The following is a 20,184-nucleotide window of genomic DNA, read 5'->3' on the forward strand; positions in this document are numbered from 1 at the left end:
ATGGTCTTGATTGTTTTACGGTTTTCCTGGGCATGCCCCTGAAAGAGCTCCAGGCCTAGATGATGCCACAGAAGGAAATGTGCCCTCAGCCCAGGGACGCTCAGCTTGGGCTCCCCCATCCCCTCGGGGCCCCGCCGCTGGGCACAGCAGCCCCTGCCTGGCTCCTGCCTGCCCACACCGTGGCCATCCACGGCTTCTCCTGGGCATGGAACTCAGCCACTGCTGGTGCTGGGTGGGCTTTGCTGGTGCTACCACCTGGACACTGGGCTGACAGCTCCATCACGTTATTGCATCAGAAGATCTGGACCAAGCCCTGCCCTGGAATAGGTGGTGTGGGATTGAGGCTCTTTCATTGTCTTTTGGAGGCCTGGTCTGAGCATTTGGGGCATGCAGGAGTGGGATGTGCTGGTCCTAGGTGGGTATGGAAGGTGCTAAACTGGTTCTGGGTTGCTCCACAGGTGGGGATGGACTGGGAGGGTGTGGAGGCATCTTGAAGATCCCCATGGGTAGCAGAGGCAGCTCAGGGATTCCTGTAGGGAGTGGAGGTGGCACTGGGATTTCCACTGCAATTTCCACAGGGATTGATTGATTTCCTCCTCGAGGCCAGCTGCTCTGGGATTGTCCTCTGAGGGCTTTTGATGGGGCTGCCCAGGTTCTTATCACTGCTGGAGGAGCTACTCAAGTTATCTGGGAGTGAGATCCAGCCACTGTCCTTCAGCTGCAGTCCAGAGGCGCTCCTGTGGAGAGAGGAGGTGGCTGAGGCCCCAGCTGCCAGTGGCACACAGGGACCCTCCTGCACAGCAGGGCCCAGAGCTGGCAAGGCTCCCCAGCATGGCTGGAGCTGCTGGCACAGCTGGGCCCAGCTGGACAGCTGCCCCTCAAGGCCCCGGCCAGCAGGGCACGGCTCTGGGCAGGGTCCCTGGCCAGGAGCGGGCCCCAGAGCACCTCTGCCTTTCAAGGGCAAACTCGGCCCTGCTCTTTCTCCTCCCCACCTCCTTCTGCCTCTGCCCCGTGCCCCTGGGGCTGCTCTTGGCCAGGCAGCCTCAGTGAGAGCCAGCACTGACTGCTGCCCCAATGGGTCCCCAGGACAAGGCCCATCAATTGAGAGGCCAATGGAAGCTCTGGGCAGCAGCAGAACCCTCAGCAGAGATATTTGGACAACCATGGACTGGCCACAACTCCACTGCAGCCTCACTAGTAATGTTCCCTGACTATGAGCAGCCTTTAAAAAGATAGAGAGGACAGATCAGCAACAACTTACTGTTTCTCTTCCTTCCACCACCGAAACCCAACATTGCACAGCACCATGGAAAGTGGCACAGTGAACAGTGTCACCACCGTGCCTATCATGCAGGACCTGCGCATGTCCTGAGGGCAGACAATTCTTGCATTGTTCCGTGGATTCCAGGCGTTTGTGTCTGACTTGCCAAGCACTTCTGTGGGAGCAATGGGGAGCGTGAGCCCGTGCTGTGCTGCACTGCTGAGCTGGCAGCACGGTGGATACAGGCAGGACGTTCTCTGTTTCCCCCAGAGCTGGGGCCTGCAGGCACCTTGCCGGCCCTTGGCACAGGCTGTGCCAGCCAACAAAGCCCAGCAGGCCGGGAGGAGAGCCCGGGGGCAGCGCAGCTGCTTGGGCAGTGGCTGCTGCCAGGGACACGGGCCAAAACCATCCCTGTGCAGCCACTGCCACCCCTGGCCCTCCCTGCCCCGTGACAGCTCCCCCAGCCCCAGGGGACAGAGTCAGGCCCTCTCAGGAGACACTGGAGCAATCACCTGCTGTGCCAGTGCCTGGAGCCGCCTGTTCTCCTGCAGAAGAGGCTGCCACTGAGCCACTGCTTCTTCCTGGAACAGCCACCTTCTGTGCCAAGTTTAGGGTCATCACTTGAGAAAGAAAAGGGACAGATGGATCAGATGGGACAGTTCCCCATCGGGGAGGTGCCATCTTCAGAAGGTAACACTGGTGAAAGTCATGGACAAGGATCAGGAAATCAGATGAGCTTTTGGGATTGGACAGGACCCTCCCTTCTCCAAACCACCACCTTTTGTGATCTGCCTGGAGACTGGGAAATTGCTGGGGATCTCAGGGTGGGCATGGCCCATGGTGCAGTTTGGGCTCCCTGGCAACAGATGCCAAATGCCTTCCTGCAGGGGCTGGGCAGAAGCTGCAGCCAGGCCAGGCTGGGAAGCAGCCCTGCAGGGCGTGAAAGCAGCAGCGGGGCAGCGAGGCTGCCATGGATCCCTTCCCGCTGTGCCGGGCACGGCGTGTCCAGGTGTGCAGCCAAAGGCCCCGTCTGCTGAGTCCCAGGGGAAGCATGAGGGAAATGCACCCACCACGGCGTCTCTCCAGATCACACAGCATCTGGCCCAGATGTTTTGCTGACTCCAGGAACTTACTGTCTCCTCTTTGGTACTGCCTGTTGGAGGACATTAAAAGTACTTCCAGTTCATGTGGATGGATCCCACAAAAATAGGACTCAGCCTGCGGTGTCAGCAGGGACACACTACTCACCCCTGCCATGGGAGCTGGGATTGTGTGCAGCATCCAGCCGTGGGGCTTGAAAAGTCCTCCCTGCAGACACACCTGTAACAGCCACAGAAGCTTCTGTCACCTTGTTCTTCCAGGCTTACAATAATTTTTCTCTGAGGGAAACTGGTGAACTAACCTGCAGAAATTCCCAAGGGCTCCAAATCATCTTCCATCCCCACTGCTGGAGAAGCCATCCCAGCACCCTCACCTAGAAGGGAGCACAGATCAGAAGTGTTTCCATGGTGTACTGGAATCTCCTTCTGCCTTAGGGATCTGGGCACTGAAAGGGAGGGAAATGCACTGACCAAGGGAGGGAAATGCACTGACCATGGCGTCTCACCTGTGCACTCATCATCTGGTCCAGGTGTTTGGCTGCCTCCAGGGATTTTTTGTCTTCTGTGTCTTGGGTCTTGTCTCTTCGAGGACATTAGAGAAAGGTAGTTCCTCTTCACGAGGATGGGTCGGATAAGGCCATGGGAGCCAGATGTCAATGACCATGACCAAAGCAGTACCAGGGGCTGGGGAGCTGTGGCCTTGCCCCGGTCACTCTCCGCACTATTTCCTAGCTCTGTGGAATATCCTTGGAGTGGAAACTGAGGAAGCCCCAGGCCCCTGGGGTCTCCCTCCCTCCCACAGAGGAACCCTTCCCCAAAGCCCTGTCAAAACCATCCCCAGCGCTTCCCGGGGAGCAGGGAGCACTGTGCCGGGAAAGGGGAGCCAGGCTGCCGGCTCACCTGCTCGCCGCGCTTGCAGCGGAGCAACCTGGGCAGCCCTGGCAGGCAGGGCCATGGCCAGGAGCAGCAGAAGGAAGAGGCGCAGAGCAAGGGCCATGCTGCCTTGCCCTCTGCCAGTCACGCAGCTCTTGCTGCCACCGCTGTCCTGTCACCGCTGTCCCAACGTCAGCACCGCTGCTGCCACCGCCGCTGCTGCCGCAACAGTTGTGCTCAAGGACTGACTGCTGGCTCCTTGTGCTGCTGTGCAACCACGGGGCTCTGGCACCTCTGGGACCTCAGAGCCTGCTCTGACATCATGGCCAGGGTGCAGTTGTTTCGGGAGCTGGATCTGCCTTCTTCGGGAGCGAGCTCATCCTGCCCAGCTGCTCTGCCCAAGGGCTGTGACACAGTCCCAGCTCAGCTGATCTCACAGGCTGGGACATGAAGGGATGGAGAGCAGCTCCAGCAAGGACTTGGGGTTGCTGCTAGAAGAGAGGCTGGACGTGAGGCAGCCATGTGCATCCAAGGGAGAGTGCCCAGCAGGTTGAAGGAGGTGATTCCACCTCTCTGCTCTGGTGAGACCCCACCTGGAGTACTGTGGAAGAGGTTTTACAGTGACCTCTGTGAGCCATCGAGAAGTTTGATAAGAGGATCCATGCTAACCCCTGAAAGAATTTTCTACCAAGGTTATTGACATGGAAACCAAGAAAGAAAGAAGGATAAATAAGAGAAACCTGCAACTCCCTATTTCAATGAGTATTTTGTTTGTATCTCGTGACCAATGTGTAAAGTACAAACTTAAGAGCTTTGTAAGAATGGAGAAAAAGCATGCAGGCTAGAATAAAAACAGGGTTTGAAGCCTTCTGGAAATGGACTGTGTTGCTTTGTAGTGTCTCGATCTCTCCCACGACAGAGTACTGCATCCTGCTCTGGGTCCCCAAGGCAGGAAGGACATGGACCTGTTGGATCTAGTCCAGAGGAGGGACAAAATGCTCTGAGGGCTGGAGCCCTTCTGCTTTGGAGACAGGCTGGGAGAGCTGGCAGTGTTCAGCCTGGAAGACAGAAGACTCCAGGGACACGTGATTGCTGCCTTTCAGTGTCTTCTGGGGGCTTGTAAAGAGATGGGACAGAATTTTTAGTAGAGCCTTTTGTGACCAGACAGAGAGGGAATGGTTTTAATCTAAAAGATGGTCAATTCAGACTAGATGAAAGAAACACATTTTTTACACATTTGCTTTTGAAACCCTGGCACAGGTTGCCCAGAGAGGTGGACATCCATCCCTGCAGACATTCAAGCTCCTGCTCTGAGCAACCTCACCTAGTTCAAGGTGTCCCTGCTCACTGCAGGCCATTGGGACTAGATGGCCTTTAAATGTCCCTTCCAACCCAAGCCATTCTGTGCTCCTGTGCACCATCAAAGCAGTGCTGCATTAGTGCTGGGCTGATTATGCTGACACCTGTATTTTGGTCGTTGTGCCATTTAGCAATTGGCCACGAGAGGATTGATGGGCTGGACAGTGAAGTCTGCAAATAACACTCAGTGTGCTCAAGGAGAAACAGGAGAGCAACACGGCTTCCAGTTCAGATAAATGCCAGCATTTTGCTGCCCATTCCTGGTTAGAGAAATAAAGGAATGTCCTGAAGATCCCTTCATGTGGGTTCATTATTGGCCATATCAGTACTTGTGTTCTGTAAAACAGGTAAGTTGTTACAGCTTCTTGCCCCATTTATCCCTGAATAAAACCCAAATACTGCATTGCTTCTTGTCTACTTTCTTCCAAGTCAGGGCAAATTTTGTTAATTACTGTGTGGGATATATTCATCTGTTCACAAGCAAATTCCTCTTGCCACTCTCACAATGGCAAGACTGCTGTGTTGATTTGCTCTAATCGGACTGTAATTAAGGCCTACCTCTCACTAGAATTAAAGCTGATGCATTGGGAGGCAAAGTGTTGAGTCATTTCTCCTGGAGTCTGGCACTGTAGAGACTTGTTCTGTAAGTAAATGACATTTGAAGACAGGTGTAGTCTACCATACTTCTGGCATACTAGAAGTGAGAAAAAACCCTTTGAATCAGGATTTTATCCTTTCTTCCTCCACCTCCTCCTCCCAGGAATTTTAATCTCTGAGGTCTAAGCTCTTCAGCTGCCTCACAAACATTCTTTTAATTCAGACAGTCATCCATGCAGTGAGCCACAAATCAGGACCATGGTGTGAGCCTTGAAGCAATGTAGGTTTATAGCACTGAAAATAATAATCCAATACCCAGGTTAAGCCAAGCCTATTGGTTATTTCCCAAATAACTCTATCTATCCTCCGTGATGTTTCAAAAACAATCATTGTGAAAGCTAGGAGCGGGGAGAGAGAATGTTATCAAAATTAAAAATAGAGCTTTCTCAGATTTTTATATTCCTATAAAAAGAGAGTCCAAACTGTTCATGTATGGAACATCAAGTAAGAAGTGAACAAAAGACTGTCAAAATAATTGCTTGGGGACCAAAAATAACCATAAATAAAAACAAGTTTAAATGTAGATAATAAGTAAACCATCATGCTGAGAAAAAAAACCAGACCTGCCAAAACTAAAACCAATAAGACTGTTTCATCTGTCTCAATTAAAAAAAAAAAAAAAAAAAAGAAAATAAAACCTGAAAATAATCAGAGATTCTCAAGGGCATTACTATATATAGAAACTTCCTGGTATTGGGAAAAACATGAAGGAAAGTGCAGCATGCAATTTACAGATGTAACCTAGAATTTGTTAGGGAGGGCCAGGGGTGGCAGTGGCTGCTCAGGGATGGCTTTGGCCCGTGTCCCTGGCAGCAGCCACTGCCCAAGCAGCTGCGCTGCCCCTGGGCTCTCCTCCCGGCCTGCTGGGCTTTGTTGGCTGGCACAGCCTGTGCCAAGGGCCGGCAAGGTGCCTGCAGGCCCCAGCTCTGGGGGAAACAGAGAACGTCCTGCCCGTATCCCCCGTGCTGCCAGCTCAGCAGTGCAGCACAGCACGGGCTCACGCTCCCCATTGCTCCCACAGATGCGGCTGACCCCACAACACGTGTTTCCCATTCCCAGAAGAGCCTCAGAATGGGTTGCTATTGGGGAACCCTCTGTTTGCATGTGATAAGGGCAAGTCTGGCTATCTGTTTCTGCCAGGAAATTATTTGGAAGTGCTCAACTGAACCTCGACTCAGAGCTTCGGCACTGCAGTTCATGTCTTTGATTGTAATTCGGTCCTAGCAGTCAGTTTTATACCCCTCCACTTATTTTCTATTGTTATAGCATATTTTATTACCAAGGGCTTGCTCCTTTACCCCATTTGTTGGTTTTGCCCCACTTGTCCATCTCTCCAAAGACCTGCCCTTTTGTTCACTGTTCCTCCTCCCATTGCATGTCAGTCCCTCTCCAAGCCTGCCCCTTTCTCTAGAAACTTCCCTATCAATTTTGTATCCTTCGGAACCCCATTGGTTTGTTTAAGTTCTTCCCCTCCCCTGTAATCCCCAATTGGTTTAAATATTGTATTCCCCGCCTGGTGTTCCACCCTCAGTTTCTCCCAATTGGCTAAAGATTGTATCCTCCCCTGGGACCCTGCCAAGTTTGTAAGTTGGTGTATGCCTTTAGTGCAGTGTTGGCCTGCCCCTGGTCGTCTGTAGAATAATTACCTTTGGAAAACATAGAGCAGACCTCTCCCTGTTCCTTGTCCCTACCCTCAGGGCAGTCCTACCCCCAAGGCAGTCCACCTGTGCTGTAGAGCAGCTGTGCCCTGCAGCCACAGCCCAGATTCGACAGTTTTCTGGGGGCGGCCCAGTGCCACTGTGGGTGTGGGCAGCTAGTGGGGCTGAAGAAATGGGGCAGCACAGCACTTCCCAAATCAGCTCTTCTGCTGCAAAAAGAGATGCAGTTGTCACGCGAGTGCCTGGGAGGTAGCACCAGCAAAGCCCACCTGGCAGCAGCACTGCCTGAGCTCCATGTCCAGGAGCAGCCGTGGAGGCCAGGACTGGGCCCTGCTGTGCAGGAGGGTCCCTGTGTGCCACTGGCAGCTGGGGCCTCAGCCACCTCCTCTCTTCACAGGTGCTCCTCTGCATCTCCAGAAGACCAGCCTAACAATGCAGGCAGCGAGAATTTGAGCCATGACCTCAGCTCTCCACTTCTGCCCCTATCTGCCCTGCCATGGATGCAGCAGTGTCACGAGGCCATCCCAAAACCCACCGCTCCTCAACGAGAACCTCTGCCCCTGAGCCCACTGGTCCTGTTCCCCGGCCAGGACTGAAGGTGGGCAGCCCTTGCCTGGCAGGGCAGGGCGTGGCCCACATTTTATATTCAAATAAAGAGTTGGAGTTTTCACAGTTATGTCCGGGTGGTAGCACCAGCAAAGCCCACCTGGCAAAAGCACTGGCTGAGCTCCATGTCCAGAAGCAGCCGTGGATGGCCACGGTGTGGGCAGGCAGGAGCCAGGCAGGATTTATTTCTTCTCTAGCTCTTACAGAACAAAAAGTTTTAATATATTGCTTACAAATTTTGCCATTTTATTCTTTTTGCTCTATTTCACATTTTCTTTATTCCAGTGTCTTTTACTACTCATAGTGCACATTCTGAATTTGTTAAAATTATAGCGTACTGCACTAACTTGGGAGTGTGTATATGGCTCATTCTTTTTGGGCTTGGATGACTGATACAGTGACAATAATCCTCTGCAGTTTTAACTCTCTAGCTCTCTCAAAGCCCCTTTGGGTTGCAGCCAAAGGGCCAAGATGTGTATCTTCTTGGTAGCAGAGCTTACACCTTGGGATCTAGTCACTGGTGTCATTCGTCTCATTCTCAGTATTTACTTCATAAGATTTATTAGAGACTTTTAAATTGTTTTTCAGGATTTAGGATCGCATCTGCTTATTTCTAATTGTTATAGTTTTATTTCTTTGACATTTTAGCTCTAAAGTTGTAATTAGTCTGTACACTTCTCTTTCTTTCAGCTATACTTGGCTTTTTTCCTTTATTTTCATTTGATCCTTATTAAATATCTAATGGCTTTTGTTATATCCTATCTGATTTAATGTTACTTTTAGTGTTTCTTGGAACGTAAATCTGGTTTGTATCTTATATACTTAATTTTTTTCCGATTTTTCACGAATCATATTATTGTTCTAATATATTCTTTACAGTGTTTCATTAGCTTTTACTTCTATTTCTTTTGTCTGTTATAACAAAAGCACTAAAATATTTTATTTTTTGAAATAAATTTGCATATCACACCTTAAATATTCAGTTCACCTAAAACAACCTCATGAATAATACAGTTTAAAATAAAATATTTTACTTCTCATAACAATGGGTTTTACAGCTTACAAGATTAGGTATTAACATGCATCAGTCTATTTTACTTCAAGGAGTAGTGGTGACTTTTTAGTGAGGTTTGGCTGGTGTTTCTATTGGTGGATTTACAGCTCTTCTGTCCTGTCTTTCTTTGCAGCTGAACCTGCTGGTGAAGGTGGTGCAGCTTCCCAAGCCACGTCCAGGACTGAGGCTGTGGGAGATGCTGAGGGTAGGTCAAGGCCTTTCCCCTGGGAGAGCTGCCAGCTCAGAGCCCAAAGCTGGGCCAGGGGGGCATCGCTGCAGGTGCCAGCACAGAACCATGCACGTGTGTGCCCTCGCCCTGTGTGATTCCCTCACCCCTCCTGCGGCTCAGTGGTGCCCGTGCAGATCAGCAGAGATGGCAGAAGCTTCTGTGGCTGTTGAGTTTCAGGTGTGTCTGCAGGGAGGACTTCTCCAGCTCCTTTGCTGATTCCTACACAGAAGCCTGCCTCCCATGGCAGGGGTGAGTAGTGTGTCCCTGCTGACCCCACAGGCTGAGCCCTGCTTTTGTGGGATCTGTTCCTGGGAAATGGAATTCTCTTGCTCTAAGGTCCTCCAAAACGGAAGGACCAAGCTACAGGACACCAGAAACCCCATGATCCATCCGAAAACATGAGGCAAATGCTGAAGGAAATGCAGCAGGCAGGAGAAGTTGGGTGCATTTCCCTCGTGCTTCCCCTGGGACTCAGCATCTGGGGGCTTTGGCTGCACATCTGGACACACCGTGCCCGGCACAGCAGGAAGGGATCCATGGCAGCCTCGCTGCCCCGTGCTGCTTTCACGCCCTGCAGGGCTGTTTCCCAGCCTGGCCTGGCTGCAGCTTGTGCCCAGCCCCTGCAAGAAGGTATTTGGCATCAGCTGACAGGCCGCCCAATTGCACCACAGGCCTGAGATCCCCTGCAATTTTCCAGTAGCCGGGTAAAACAGAAAGGGCAGCAGTTTGGAGAAGGGAGGGCCCTGGCCTTCCCAAAATGTTTATAGGGATTTCCTGATTCTTAGCCATGTCTTTGACAAGCATTCCCTCCTGAAGGCGCCACCTCCCCAGTGGGGAACAGCCCCACCTGATCCAGCTGTCCCTCTTCCATTCTCCAGAAGTGGATGCAGAGGCTGGGCATAAGACGGTGTTTCCCAGAGGAAGCAGTGGTTCCGTGCCAGCCTCTGCTGCAGGAAGGGAGGCCATGCCATGCACAGGCACAGGAGGTAATTGCTGTGCCTGTGGGCCTGAGCCCGGCTGAGGCTTGAGCTGCTCTCTCTGCTGCTTGGCAGCGCGGGCACAGCCTGGATTGGACCGGCACAGCCCAGGGGAATTATCCCGAGCAGGCTCAGGGCACTCGGGTCCTGAGCAGTCCTGCTGGGGTCCCTCCATGGGAGACATGTCCTGAAACCTGGCAGTGACTGCATGGGGTGCCCACGGTGGGGAAAGGACAGAGGGGGAGAGCAAGGCTCCAGTGTGTCCTGAGAGGGCCTGGCTGCTTGCCCTTGGTATATGGGAGCTGTCCCAGCAGAAGGAGGGCAGGAGGGACAGAGGGAGGGATAGCTGTGGCACTGCCTGCTGCAGTTTTCCCCGGGGTTTTAGAGAGGATTTCCTCTGTGTCTGAGGGAGAGAACCCGGGGGCCCTGCGCTGCTCCAGCCACCCCTCCCAGGGATGTTGCCGAGGGCAGGGAAAGAGTGTGCAGAGTGACCAGGAGGCACCCCAGAGCTCCCCAGGCCTCTGTGCACCTTTGGCCATGTCCATTCCCATCTGGGTCCCATAGCCTTACCCGACCCCCCGGCAGTGCCCAGTTCTCTGTGGCAGAAGGGGATCCCAGCACAGAGGCTTCCAGCCAGAGCTGGTTCAGAGCCCCGGGGAAACAGGACTGGTGCAGCAACGTCCCTGGCGCTGCAGCTGCTGCGGAGCTGGCCCTGAGTGCCCAGAGGCCCAAGGCACAGGAGCAGCCCCGAGCGGGAGCCCTGCCGCCAGCCCAGGGCCAGAGCTAGCCCTGGCTCCCGACTGGGCAGGGGCTGCGCTGGGTCCTGACAGGGCCTGAGCCTGTCCCCTGGGGCTGGGGGAGCTGTCACGGGGCAGGGAGGGCCAGGGGTGGCAGTGGCTGCTCAGGGATGGCTTTGGCCTGTGTCCCTGGCAGCAGCCACTGCCCAAGCAGCTGCGCTGCCCCCGGGCTCTCCTCCCGGCCTGCTGGGCTTTGTTGGCTGGCACAGCCTGTGCCAAGGGCCGGCAAGGTGCCTGCAGGCCCCAGCTCTGGGGGAAACAGAGAACGTCCTGCCCGTATCCCCCGTGCTGCCAGCTCAGCAGTGCAGCACAGCACGGGCTCACGCTCCCCATTGCTCCCACAGATGCAGCCGGCACCACAAGACCTGTTCCCAGTGCCCAGGATGGCCTCGGAAGGGGTTTCTGTCAGGGAACAGGCTGCTGGCTAGGGTGTCTGGCAGGCGTGCTTTATTTGGAGCTTGTCTTCATGTTGTTCTGCATTGGAATCTGGTATTCCTGGAACAGAAAACAGTGAGTGCCTGCCCCCTCCAACAGCTTCTTTTCAAAGTCCAGCGTGGACAGGGAACATTCCCATTGAGGCTGCAGTGGAGTTGTGGCCAGTCCATGATTGTCCAAATAACTCTGCTGAGGGTTCTGCTGCTGCCCAGTGCTTCCATTGGCCTCTCAATTGCTGGGCCTTGTCCTGGGGGCCCCGCTGGGGCTGCAGCCAGTGCTGGCTCCCACTGAGGCTGCCTGGCCAAGAGCAGCCCCAGGGGCACGGGGCAGAGACAGAGGGAGGTGGGGAGGAGAAAGAGCAGGGCCGAGGTTGCCCTTGAAAGGCAGAGGCGCTCTGGGGCCCGCTCCTGGCCAGGGACCCTGCCCAGAGCCGTGCCCTGCTGGCCGGGGCCTTGAGGGGCAGCTGTCCAGCTGGGCCCAGCTGTGCCAGCAGCTCCAGCCGTGCTGGGGAGCCTTGCCAGCTCTGGGCCCTGCTGTGCACGAGGGTCCCTGTGTGCCACTGGCAGCTGGGGCCTCAGACACCTCCTCTCTGCACAGGAGCACCTCGGGACAGGAGTTGGAAGACGGTGGCTGCACCTCACGCCAGACAGCGTGAGCAGCTCCTCCAGCAGCAGTAAGGGCCCGGACAGCCCTCTCAAGTCTTTTGTGAAGAGGACCCCAGAACAACCAACTACGAGGGAACCTCCTTTTACCCTGTAGATCCCACTGCCACCTGCTCTCCCCATGGGCCTCCCCAAGCTGCCTTCATCCGTTTTTTTTCTCTCCATCTGTTCCATCCCAGCCAACTCGAGTACCTCTAGGGACCCCAGGACCAGCCCAGCACCCTCCAGCCCTTCCTGAGGCCAACACATCCCTCCCTCTGCCCCTGAGCCCCCTGGCCTTTCCCTCTAGGAATCACAGAAGGTGAAACCCCCCCCACACCCCTCCCCCCCACCCCCCCGGCTTGCAGGTTAGGCAATGGCCTATTCTTCTGTTTAAATAAAGAGAAGGATCTTTGTTCTGGTTGGAAAGCAAAACCAGTGAGAGACTCCAAGTCAGAAATACAATTTATTAGAAAAAGGGAAAAAAATCAAAACACATGCAATAATACAAAAGAAAAACCACTGACAGGCTCAGAATACAGCCTGCTGACACCCTGCTAGTTAGGGTGGTGGTAGCAGTCCAGATGAAATGGACTTGTGGAAGTGGTGATCCTGTAGAAACAATCTGGTAGCTCTCATCCTCTGGAAAAGCAGTGGGTATGGGCGGTGGTCCCTCTGGAATCCAGTGGAAAGACTGCTTGTTGTGTCCCAAAACCCAGATTATATCCAGCTGGGGATGCTTAGCTCCTCCCCCATGGGCAGAGCATCTCACAGTGGGCTGATATCATTCTGCCTCATGCTGTGGGTCCTTGATTAGCCATGAAACAGAAATGGCTCTGGGAGGGAGTTATCTCTGAGTCATGTGGCAAGACATTGATGGGCCCATTAACAGGAGATAAGGAAGAAACAATGCCCCTCCTGGTTTCAGCAGCTCTTGAGGATGGCATTAGAATACATCTTTACACTGCAACCTAGGACAAGTGGTCACCCCAGTGTCCAGGTGGCAGCAGCAGCAAAGCCACCCAGCACCAGCACTGACTGAGCTCCATGCCCAGGAGGAGCCGTGGATGGCCACGGTGTGGGCAGGCAGAAGCCAGGCAGGGACTGCTGTTGAAATGGAGGTTTTGGGGGGGTTTAATTAAGTTAGCAATATGGACTAAGCATTTAAATTTTAAATTGTAGAATTATGTGTTGAATTTTAACCTTTTACTTAAGAAACCTCTGCCAAGGTACAAAGGGCATAGGAAAATGCAAATTTCTGACGCTTCTTGCTATGAAGGACAATACCAGTGTCATAAACAGGGCAGGAGATCTTTCTCCTTTTTAATGCCTTTATTAAAAACATTCAGCTCAGGTTGGGGAGAAACGACAGGTTGCCCGTACCCCCACTGCTCCCAGGAGTGGCACAGAGGAGGAGGATGATGCAGCTGTGTCCGCTGGTATGGAGGCAGAGCTGGGGCTTCCATCCTCGAGGGAGTAGTGGGAATTCCACTTTTTTGTTCTAACATTCCAGGTCCTCTTTCTAGCTGACATCCTTTCAGGTTAGGGTGAGTAGTAAAAAGGATCTTAGCAGATACTGGATTAAGTTCCTCACCTTTAGATATTACTTAGGTTTCATAATTCCATGTTGGCTTCTTATTTTTAGGGTTTTTTTTCCTGGAAAATTGCAAAATTTGGTGAAATGCATTCTCATCTGCATACTAGCTCTGATGTCACCTCCCCCTGCTACCTTCAGGCTCCTGGGAAGCAGCAGGGGGACAATTGCGCTTGATTTCTAACCATTAACAGGTAATTGAAGAAAAACTATTAACAAGAGGTGATTGCAACATGAAGCTGGCAACAACAAATAGTCAACATTTCAACTCTCAGCAACTGGCCCAACCTGTTTAACTTTGCAGCCTTAAAAAAAAGTGGATAATTTGTGGGGGCGAACACACCAGGTGTGGAGACACGAGGCTTGACTCCATTTCAGAAGGCTGATTTATTATATATTCTATTAAAATAGTAGATTAAAACTATACTAAAACAACAGAGAGGAAAAAATGACCAGAAGGCTACAAAGAAGAAGAACAGAATGGAATGCATAACAAAAATCTTGTGACTGCTCACAGGCTCAACACAGTTGACTGTGATTGGTCATCAAGTGAAAACAATCCACATGGACCAATGGAAGATGCACCTGTTGCATTCCATAGCAGCAGCTAGTTATTGTTTACATTTCTTTCCTGAGGCCCTCAGCTCCTCAGGAGGGGAAAAATCCTAGGAAAGGATTTTTAATAAAATATCATAGCTACAGATAACTTTTTTACTCATAACACCAGGAGCAGACCAGGGAATGCAGGAAGCCTAGACTAAGGAGCTCCTCTGTCTCCAAGCTGATCCAAACCAACAGACGTACTCAGATAAGCACCAGGGGACCACAGTGCATGCAGAAAGGAGAAAAGTTCAAAAGTTCAGTCATGAAGAAGACCACAGCCTTCGGCCTCAGAGACCAGCAAAGACCCCAGTGTGACCACCACAGGAAACAACGTGTGCCCAGGAGGGCGTGGATCTCATCGCCATGTGAGGGGAGGACAGGCGGGGCCAGGGGGTGAATGTGCATGAAGAGATTGTGTAATGTATTGCATATGGAACATGTTTGTGAACAAAGATGTGGCTCGGACCAGGGCTCGGGGCACAAGTGTTCACAAGAGCCATCTCGCTTGTGCCAGGCCCTGACACACATACCCACTTCATAACTACATCAGGTTGTGGAGTGTCGCTATAGGACATGAAATAAAACACAGACATGCATCTCTCCAAGGTAAAAAAGAGGGCAGTTGAATTTCTGACTCCAACATTTACAGATTTCCAAAAGTGAGAGTGGATTGGAGGATGAAAGTGCCACCTCTCCAATGACACTGGACAAACCAACAGTCCATCAAATTTCTCCTCCTGCAGAAAAGAATGCATAACAATAAGTTATTTGCATAAAGTGTGTGAGAAAGTTTGTTACAAGAATGTATAATATCAGAAGGCTGAGAAGAACTTGTCCTAGGGTGAGGTTATGATGCTTGCATCCCCAGTCGTGTGTTCTGTTAATGCTGGATATTACGTACTGTGCCTTCACGACTGGCTCTGAAGAGCAAGGTTTGTTTTGGTTTGTTATCAGCCTGCTCCCCCACGGCTGGCAGGACAGACAGACGGCGCAGTACATAGTGCAGCTTTTGCTTTTTGCTTTGCTTTCTGTTGCTTGCTTTGCTCTTGCTTCTGCTGTGCTCCTGCTTTACTTTTGCTTTTTGGCTTCTGCTTGTTAGTTTAGCTAAGCAGTCCAGATTTTTCCCTGGACTGTTTTTCCTTTCCCTTTTTCGAACCACTCACACCTGCTCCAGACTGGGACCTGGGAAACACCGAGAGTTTACATCCTGTGGCTGCAGCAGCTATCCCCTGCGCCGGAGGGAGCGACAGCAGAGCCACCACTGCCAGGAAAGACTTTCTGAATTTGTCATCCTTTTCAGATGGGTGAAAGCATTGTCATCTGGTATTGTTCATTTTGTGTGCTGGGGGTGTTTTGCCTGTCAAATAAACAGGTTCTTTCCACTTCTCTCCAAGAAATCCTTCCCGACCCGCTGGGGGGAAGGGGCCATGTGGGGTTGCTTTCTGGGGGGGCCCCTTTGGAGGTTTTCTCCCAGATTTACCCTAATCCAGGACAGAACATTAAAAACCAGGGCGACAGTGGAGTCTATTTATTCTGCATATGGCTTCACTGTGACCAGCGGTGGGGCCCCGAGGGGATGGGGCAGCCCATGCTGAGCGTCCCTGGGCTGAGGGACATTTCCTTCCGTGGGATCATCTGGGCCCAGACCTCCTCCAGTGCCATGCCCAAGAAAAGAGGGAAGCCATCAAGAGCATCTCCAGGGAACAGCAATGTCAGCAGGCAAAACAAAGCTCCTCCCTAATTAACACACACTTGATAGGACCTAATTGATGGGCCATCACCAATGCAGGGTGCTGCACAGGGTCTGCTGCTCTCAGCCAGGGCCAGAAGGAAGGGAAGGGAAGGGAAGGGAAGGGAAGGGAAGGGAAGGGAAGGGAAGGGAAGGGAAGGGAAGGGAAGGGAAGGGAAGGGAAGGGAAGGGAAGGGAAGGGAAGGGAAGGGAAGGGAAGGGAAGGGAAGGGAAGGGAAGGGAAGGGAAGGGAAGGGAAGGGAAGGGAAGGGCTGTGTGGCCTCAGGGTCCGACAGGGCTGGATAGCAGCCCCAGAGACACAACAACCCAGGTGCAACCAGACTTTATTTCCAGGTCGAAACACTCGGCATAGCTAGCCTGGACTTCCCTGTAGGGCACGTGGGGGCTTTGGAGTCCCCCTAAGCTGCACGAGGGGGTGGGGTCCCTCGTGGCACACCTAGGGATATTTTAGGTTTCCTCTGAGGCATGGAGGCCACTGGGGTCCCCTTCAAGTCGTGCAAGGGATTTGGAATCCTGTGTGAGGCATGCAGAGGGTTTGGGATCTCTCCCAAGGTGTGCAGGGTGCTGGGATCTCTCCTGTAGCACATGTCACGGTTCTGGGGTCTCATTTCACATGTAGAAAGGGCTGTGGACTCTCGTAAGCGTGCAGGTGCTTTGTGTCCCTCCTGCTGCATGCAGTGGGGCTGGAGTGTCTGCTGAGGCACGCAGGGGATGGGGACCTCCGGCAGTCCCTCCCGGAACCGTGCGGCTCGGGGCTGCTGCGGCCCAGGGCCAGCCGCCGTGCCGGGATGGCGGTGGCGAGGCGCTGAGGTGGAGCTGCCCCGCCGGGTCACGCTGCACCGGCACGGCACGGGCGGTGCTGAGCGCCGGGCAGGCGGCACTGCCAGCCCGGGGCCACAGCCCCGGCCCTGCCTCTTTTGGGGCCGGGCACAGACAGCCCCGCGGGACGGGCACCGCTCAGCGCCCGAGGGGATGGAACAGATGCCAGAGGAGCCCCAGGAGCCCTGGACAGGGCCCTGGCGTTGCCCGCCAGGCTCCCCCGGGCCTGTGGCCATCCCGGGCAGCAGGGGCTCGCTCTGGGCCATGCTCTCCCCGGCCAGCGGGGCTGCGGGCCAGCACCCGGCTCCTGCCACTGCCCTGAGAATGCTGAGGGGATTTCGGGGCAGAACTGAACTTGACAGGGACAGAATTCATAGGAGACTTGTTTTGGCCTTTTATAAGGTTAACTGAGAAACAACTTAAAATCCCAGGCTAAATCGTCTGCTTTAATGCGTGGGGATTTCTTCAAGACCCTTCCTAACTCCCGTGGTGCCGGGCCGGGCCGCGTCCCAACGAGCACCAACACCCAGCAGCTCGATGGATGCAGCACGGCTGGCCCCAGGGAAATGAGTCAGTGTCCCTACAGCTGCCCGCTCTGCCTGCAGGGCTGTCACGCAACAGCAATGTTCCAGAAGGCACAGGCATTTTTACATCCTCACGACCGTGTGATCTTTGGTCCTGGCAGTGGATCAGAGAGAAAAGCCAAATGTGACAGACTAAACTTGACTCTAAGAGAGGGATGCCTCAGCAGAGTGTCTGGGGACCTGTGGTGCCAGCCAGTGGCCCGGCACTCGGACACAGCAGGAAGACCCCAGACTATCACACTTCACCTGGAAGGGTAGAAAAGCTCAGGGGTTCTTTGTTCAAGGTCCTCCAGAGGCACCAGCGGAAGCTGCCACAGTTCCACCTTGATAAAATTGTTTAAAAAGATCCAGAGGTCTGACACTCTGCTGTGGAGGACATTCCACATGTTATATTTGCCAAATTTTCCAATCAAAAAAACCAAAAAAACAAACCCAAACAAAATTAAATAAAACCGCAATTTTAATTATGTAGCTTAATATATATACAATTGAATAAACTCGAAACACTGACTATATAATTTGGTTTAAATTACAAACAATTTGGTCCTGATAATAGCGTATAAGCAAAACTAACCATGCGGGGTATGCGTGGGGTATGGAGTGCAGGGCTTTTGGACCCCCCGTCACCTCACGGACTAGCTTGTCAAGACAAAATTCCCCTTTTTATGCTGTATGTCATTACCATCTCCTCCCATTTTTGATTCGTCACACTTGTATCACCGCCCTCATCATCACCTTTACCACTCATGCTCCACACTTCTTTAAGTAAGTTGTACCACTCTTTGGGGATCTTCTTTGAGGAAAGCCTCTCCTCTTCCTCCATGTCCTGGAGTTCATCTTTTGGATTACACATGCGCACCAAGCTGCTACAGTATAAGCCAATATTGTGTTCTAACATTAAAGCAGTGGATCTCATATAATCAACATTTTCCTGGTGTCCAACCAAATTCTCCTCTCTTCCAACTAAATTCAGTCATTGTTATCTCTTGCTTCTTCCTGTTCTGAACAGCTGCAGGAGACCTGTAGGGAGAGGGATAAACCCTCCTCTCCCTTTCTTGCTTGGCATTACACCTTTAACTGTTTTATTATTTCCAAATATTAATTACTTTATTAATATTGATTACTCTTTCAAATTTGTCAGCATGAATCATATCTATTTACCAGACACAGTTCTCATCTTTTGGGCATTTAGGAACTTTTGATTTTGTTTTGCACCCAAGAAAAATATAGCCCCAAATGTGCACAAATAACTCCTTCAGCATGTCCTCCTTTTCAGCTGGTGTTTCCATTGTTCTCTGCTATCTTGTCCTCATCTTTCCACAATTCCTGTGCCTATTCAAGTCCAGCCTGGGACAGTGCACACATTTGCTTTAGTTCTGTAGTGATTTATGCCCAGCCATCCTTCCAACCGCACCCATTTCAATGTTGCAACAACCTGACTCTGGGCTGCAGTATGTGAATCACACTCTGCTGTGTGAGCTGGCAGAGCACCAGAGCAGGCACTGAAGAAGGGGCATTCGGTACATTAGTGAAGTGAGTGCTGGAACCTGGGCTAGCTCTTAGAACTCCGGCACTACGGCAGGAGTCGGGAACTGCCTCGCTATGGGGATTTACCAGAGGCAGAACCTTTAGTGCCACTTGCTCTCCAGTGCCAGACACAAGCCACGACAGGGACGAAGCACAGGAGAAAGGAGGAGGCTCCCTGTCTTCAGGTTCCGCAAGGAACACCTTAGTCCAGGCGAATAGAACAGGATGAGAAGCCCCTAGCTGTACTGCCCAAGGGGTTTTGTACACATACAAGTCATGGGGTGGATGCAAACAATGAACCAATAGGGAATCCTCAGGAGAGGAGTGAGGGGATTACAATAAGTGTCTGGGGCCAATTGGGGTAGGAGGGTGGAGAGGATGGGTCACAAGGGCCAATGGGGTTTCCAGGAGTATGGGAATTCCACAGGGGAATTGCAGTCATGGATTGCCCAAAGATTTGGGAACCAAGGGGCTGGGTTGCCTTGACAGGCAGGGAAAGAGCTGGAACAAGGGGTGGGGAAGTGCACGAGGGACAGTTTGTAGGGAGGGTAAAACCCACAGGTGAACCAAGTCAGGAAAATATGGGGCACAACAGAGCCCTTAAACAAGACTTGAAATGGAATCAATAAAATAAATTTGAACTGCAACAATAAGAGCATCTTGAGGGACGCAGCCTGACCGGCAACGTCAGCAGGCAAAAGAAAGGTTTTGCTGAGCAATGGCCCTTTGATGAAGCAAAACATTTACAATCAGGGCAGTCCATTCATGCGGATGGGCGCACACTCTGGGGGTACAGCTGAGGCCATGAGGTCACAGCAGGCTCTGGGGTCACAGGAGGCTGAGCTCACAGCAGGCCCTGAGGTCACAGAGGTGCCAGACCCCGTGGTTGCACAGCAGCACAAGGAGCCAGCAGTCAGTCCTTGAGCACAACTGTTGCGGCAGCAGCGGCGGTGGCAGCAGCGGTGCTGACGTTGGGACAGCGGTGTCGGGACAGCGGTGGCAGCAAGAGCTGTGGGACTGGCGGAGGACAAGGCAGCATGGCCCTTGCTCTGCGCCTCCTACTCTTGCTGCTCCTGGCCGTGGCCCTGCCTGCCAGGGCTGCCCAGGCTGCTCCGCTGCAAGCGCGGAGAGCAGGTGAGCCGGCAGCCTGGCTGCCCTTTCCCGGCACAGCACTCCCTGCTCCCTGGGAAGCGCTGGGAATGGTTTTGCCCAGGGCTTTAGGGAGGGTTTCCTCTTTGGGAGGGAGAGAGACCCCACGGGCCCTGGGCTACTCCAGCCACCCCTCCGGAGATGTTGCAAAGGGCCTGCAAAGAGGTTGGAGAGTGACAAGGAGCCAGCCCAGAGCTCCACAGGCCCCTGTGCAGCTTTGGCCATGTCCATTCACATCTGGCTCCCACAGCCTTACCCAACACCCCTGCATTGCCCAGTTCCCTGTGGCAGAAGGGGATCCCAGCACACCATGGAAATGGTTCTGATCTCTGCTCCCTTTTAGACTGGAATCGTGACATGGGTTTTCAGGAAGTCCTGATGAAGGATGGTTTGAAGTTCTTTGAGGATGCTGGAGGCAAGTTTTCATTCTGTCTTTCCTGAGTGAATAATCAGGATCAATGCAACAAAAGCTCATTTATAAACCATTTCCCTTAACATAATCTTAAGGTTG

The 20,184-nt window shown here is 52.7% G+C and overlaps 1 protein-coding gene across 1 annotated transcript in view; it reads left to right on the forward strand.

Annotated features, from left to right (window-relative positions):
* The first annotated feature begins 19,557 nt into the window (after positions 1–19,557).
* The window catches only part of LOC135302353 (uncharacterized), a 65,169-nt gene continuing 64,542 nt past the window's right edge, over positions 19,558–20,184 (forward strand). Inside the window, exons 1-2 of the mRNA XM_064422723.1 lie at positions 19,558–19,658; positions 20,017–20,088. Coding sequence (XP_064278793.1) covers positions 19,562–19,658; positions 20,017–20,088 — 169 coding nt within the window. The 5' untranslated portion in view covers positions 19,558–19,561. The remainder of the gene's footprint in view (positions 19,659–20,016; positions 20,089–20,184) is intronic.

The sequence above is a fragment of the Passer domesticus genome, chromosome 6 (genome assembly GCF_036417665.1).
Source record: "Passer domesticus isolate bPasDom1 chromosome 6, bPasDom1.hap1, whole genome shotgun sequence".
In the NCBI taxonomy this organism is placed as follows: Eukaryota; Metazoa; Chordata; class Aves; order Passeriformes; family Passeridae; genus Passer; species Passer domesticus.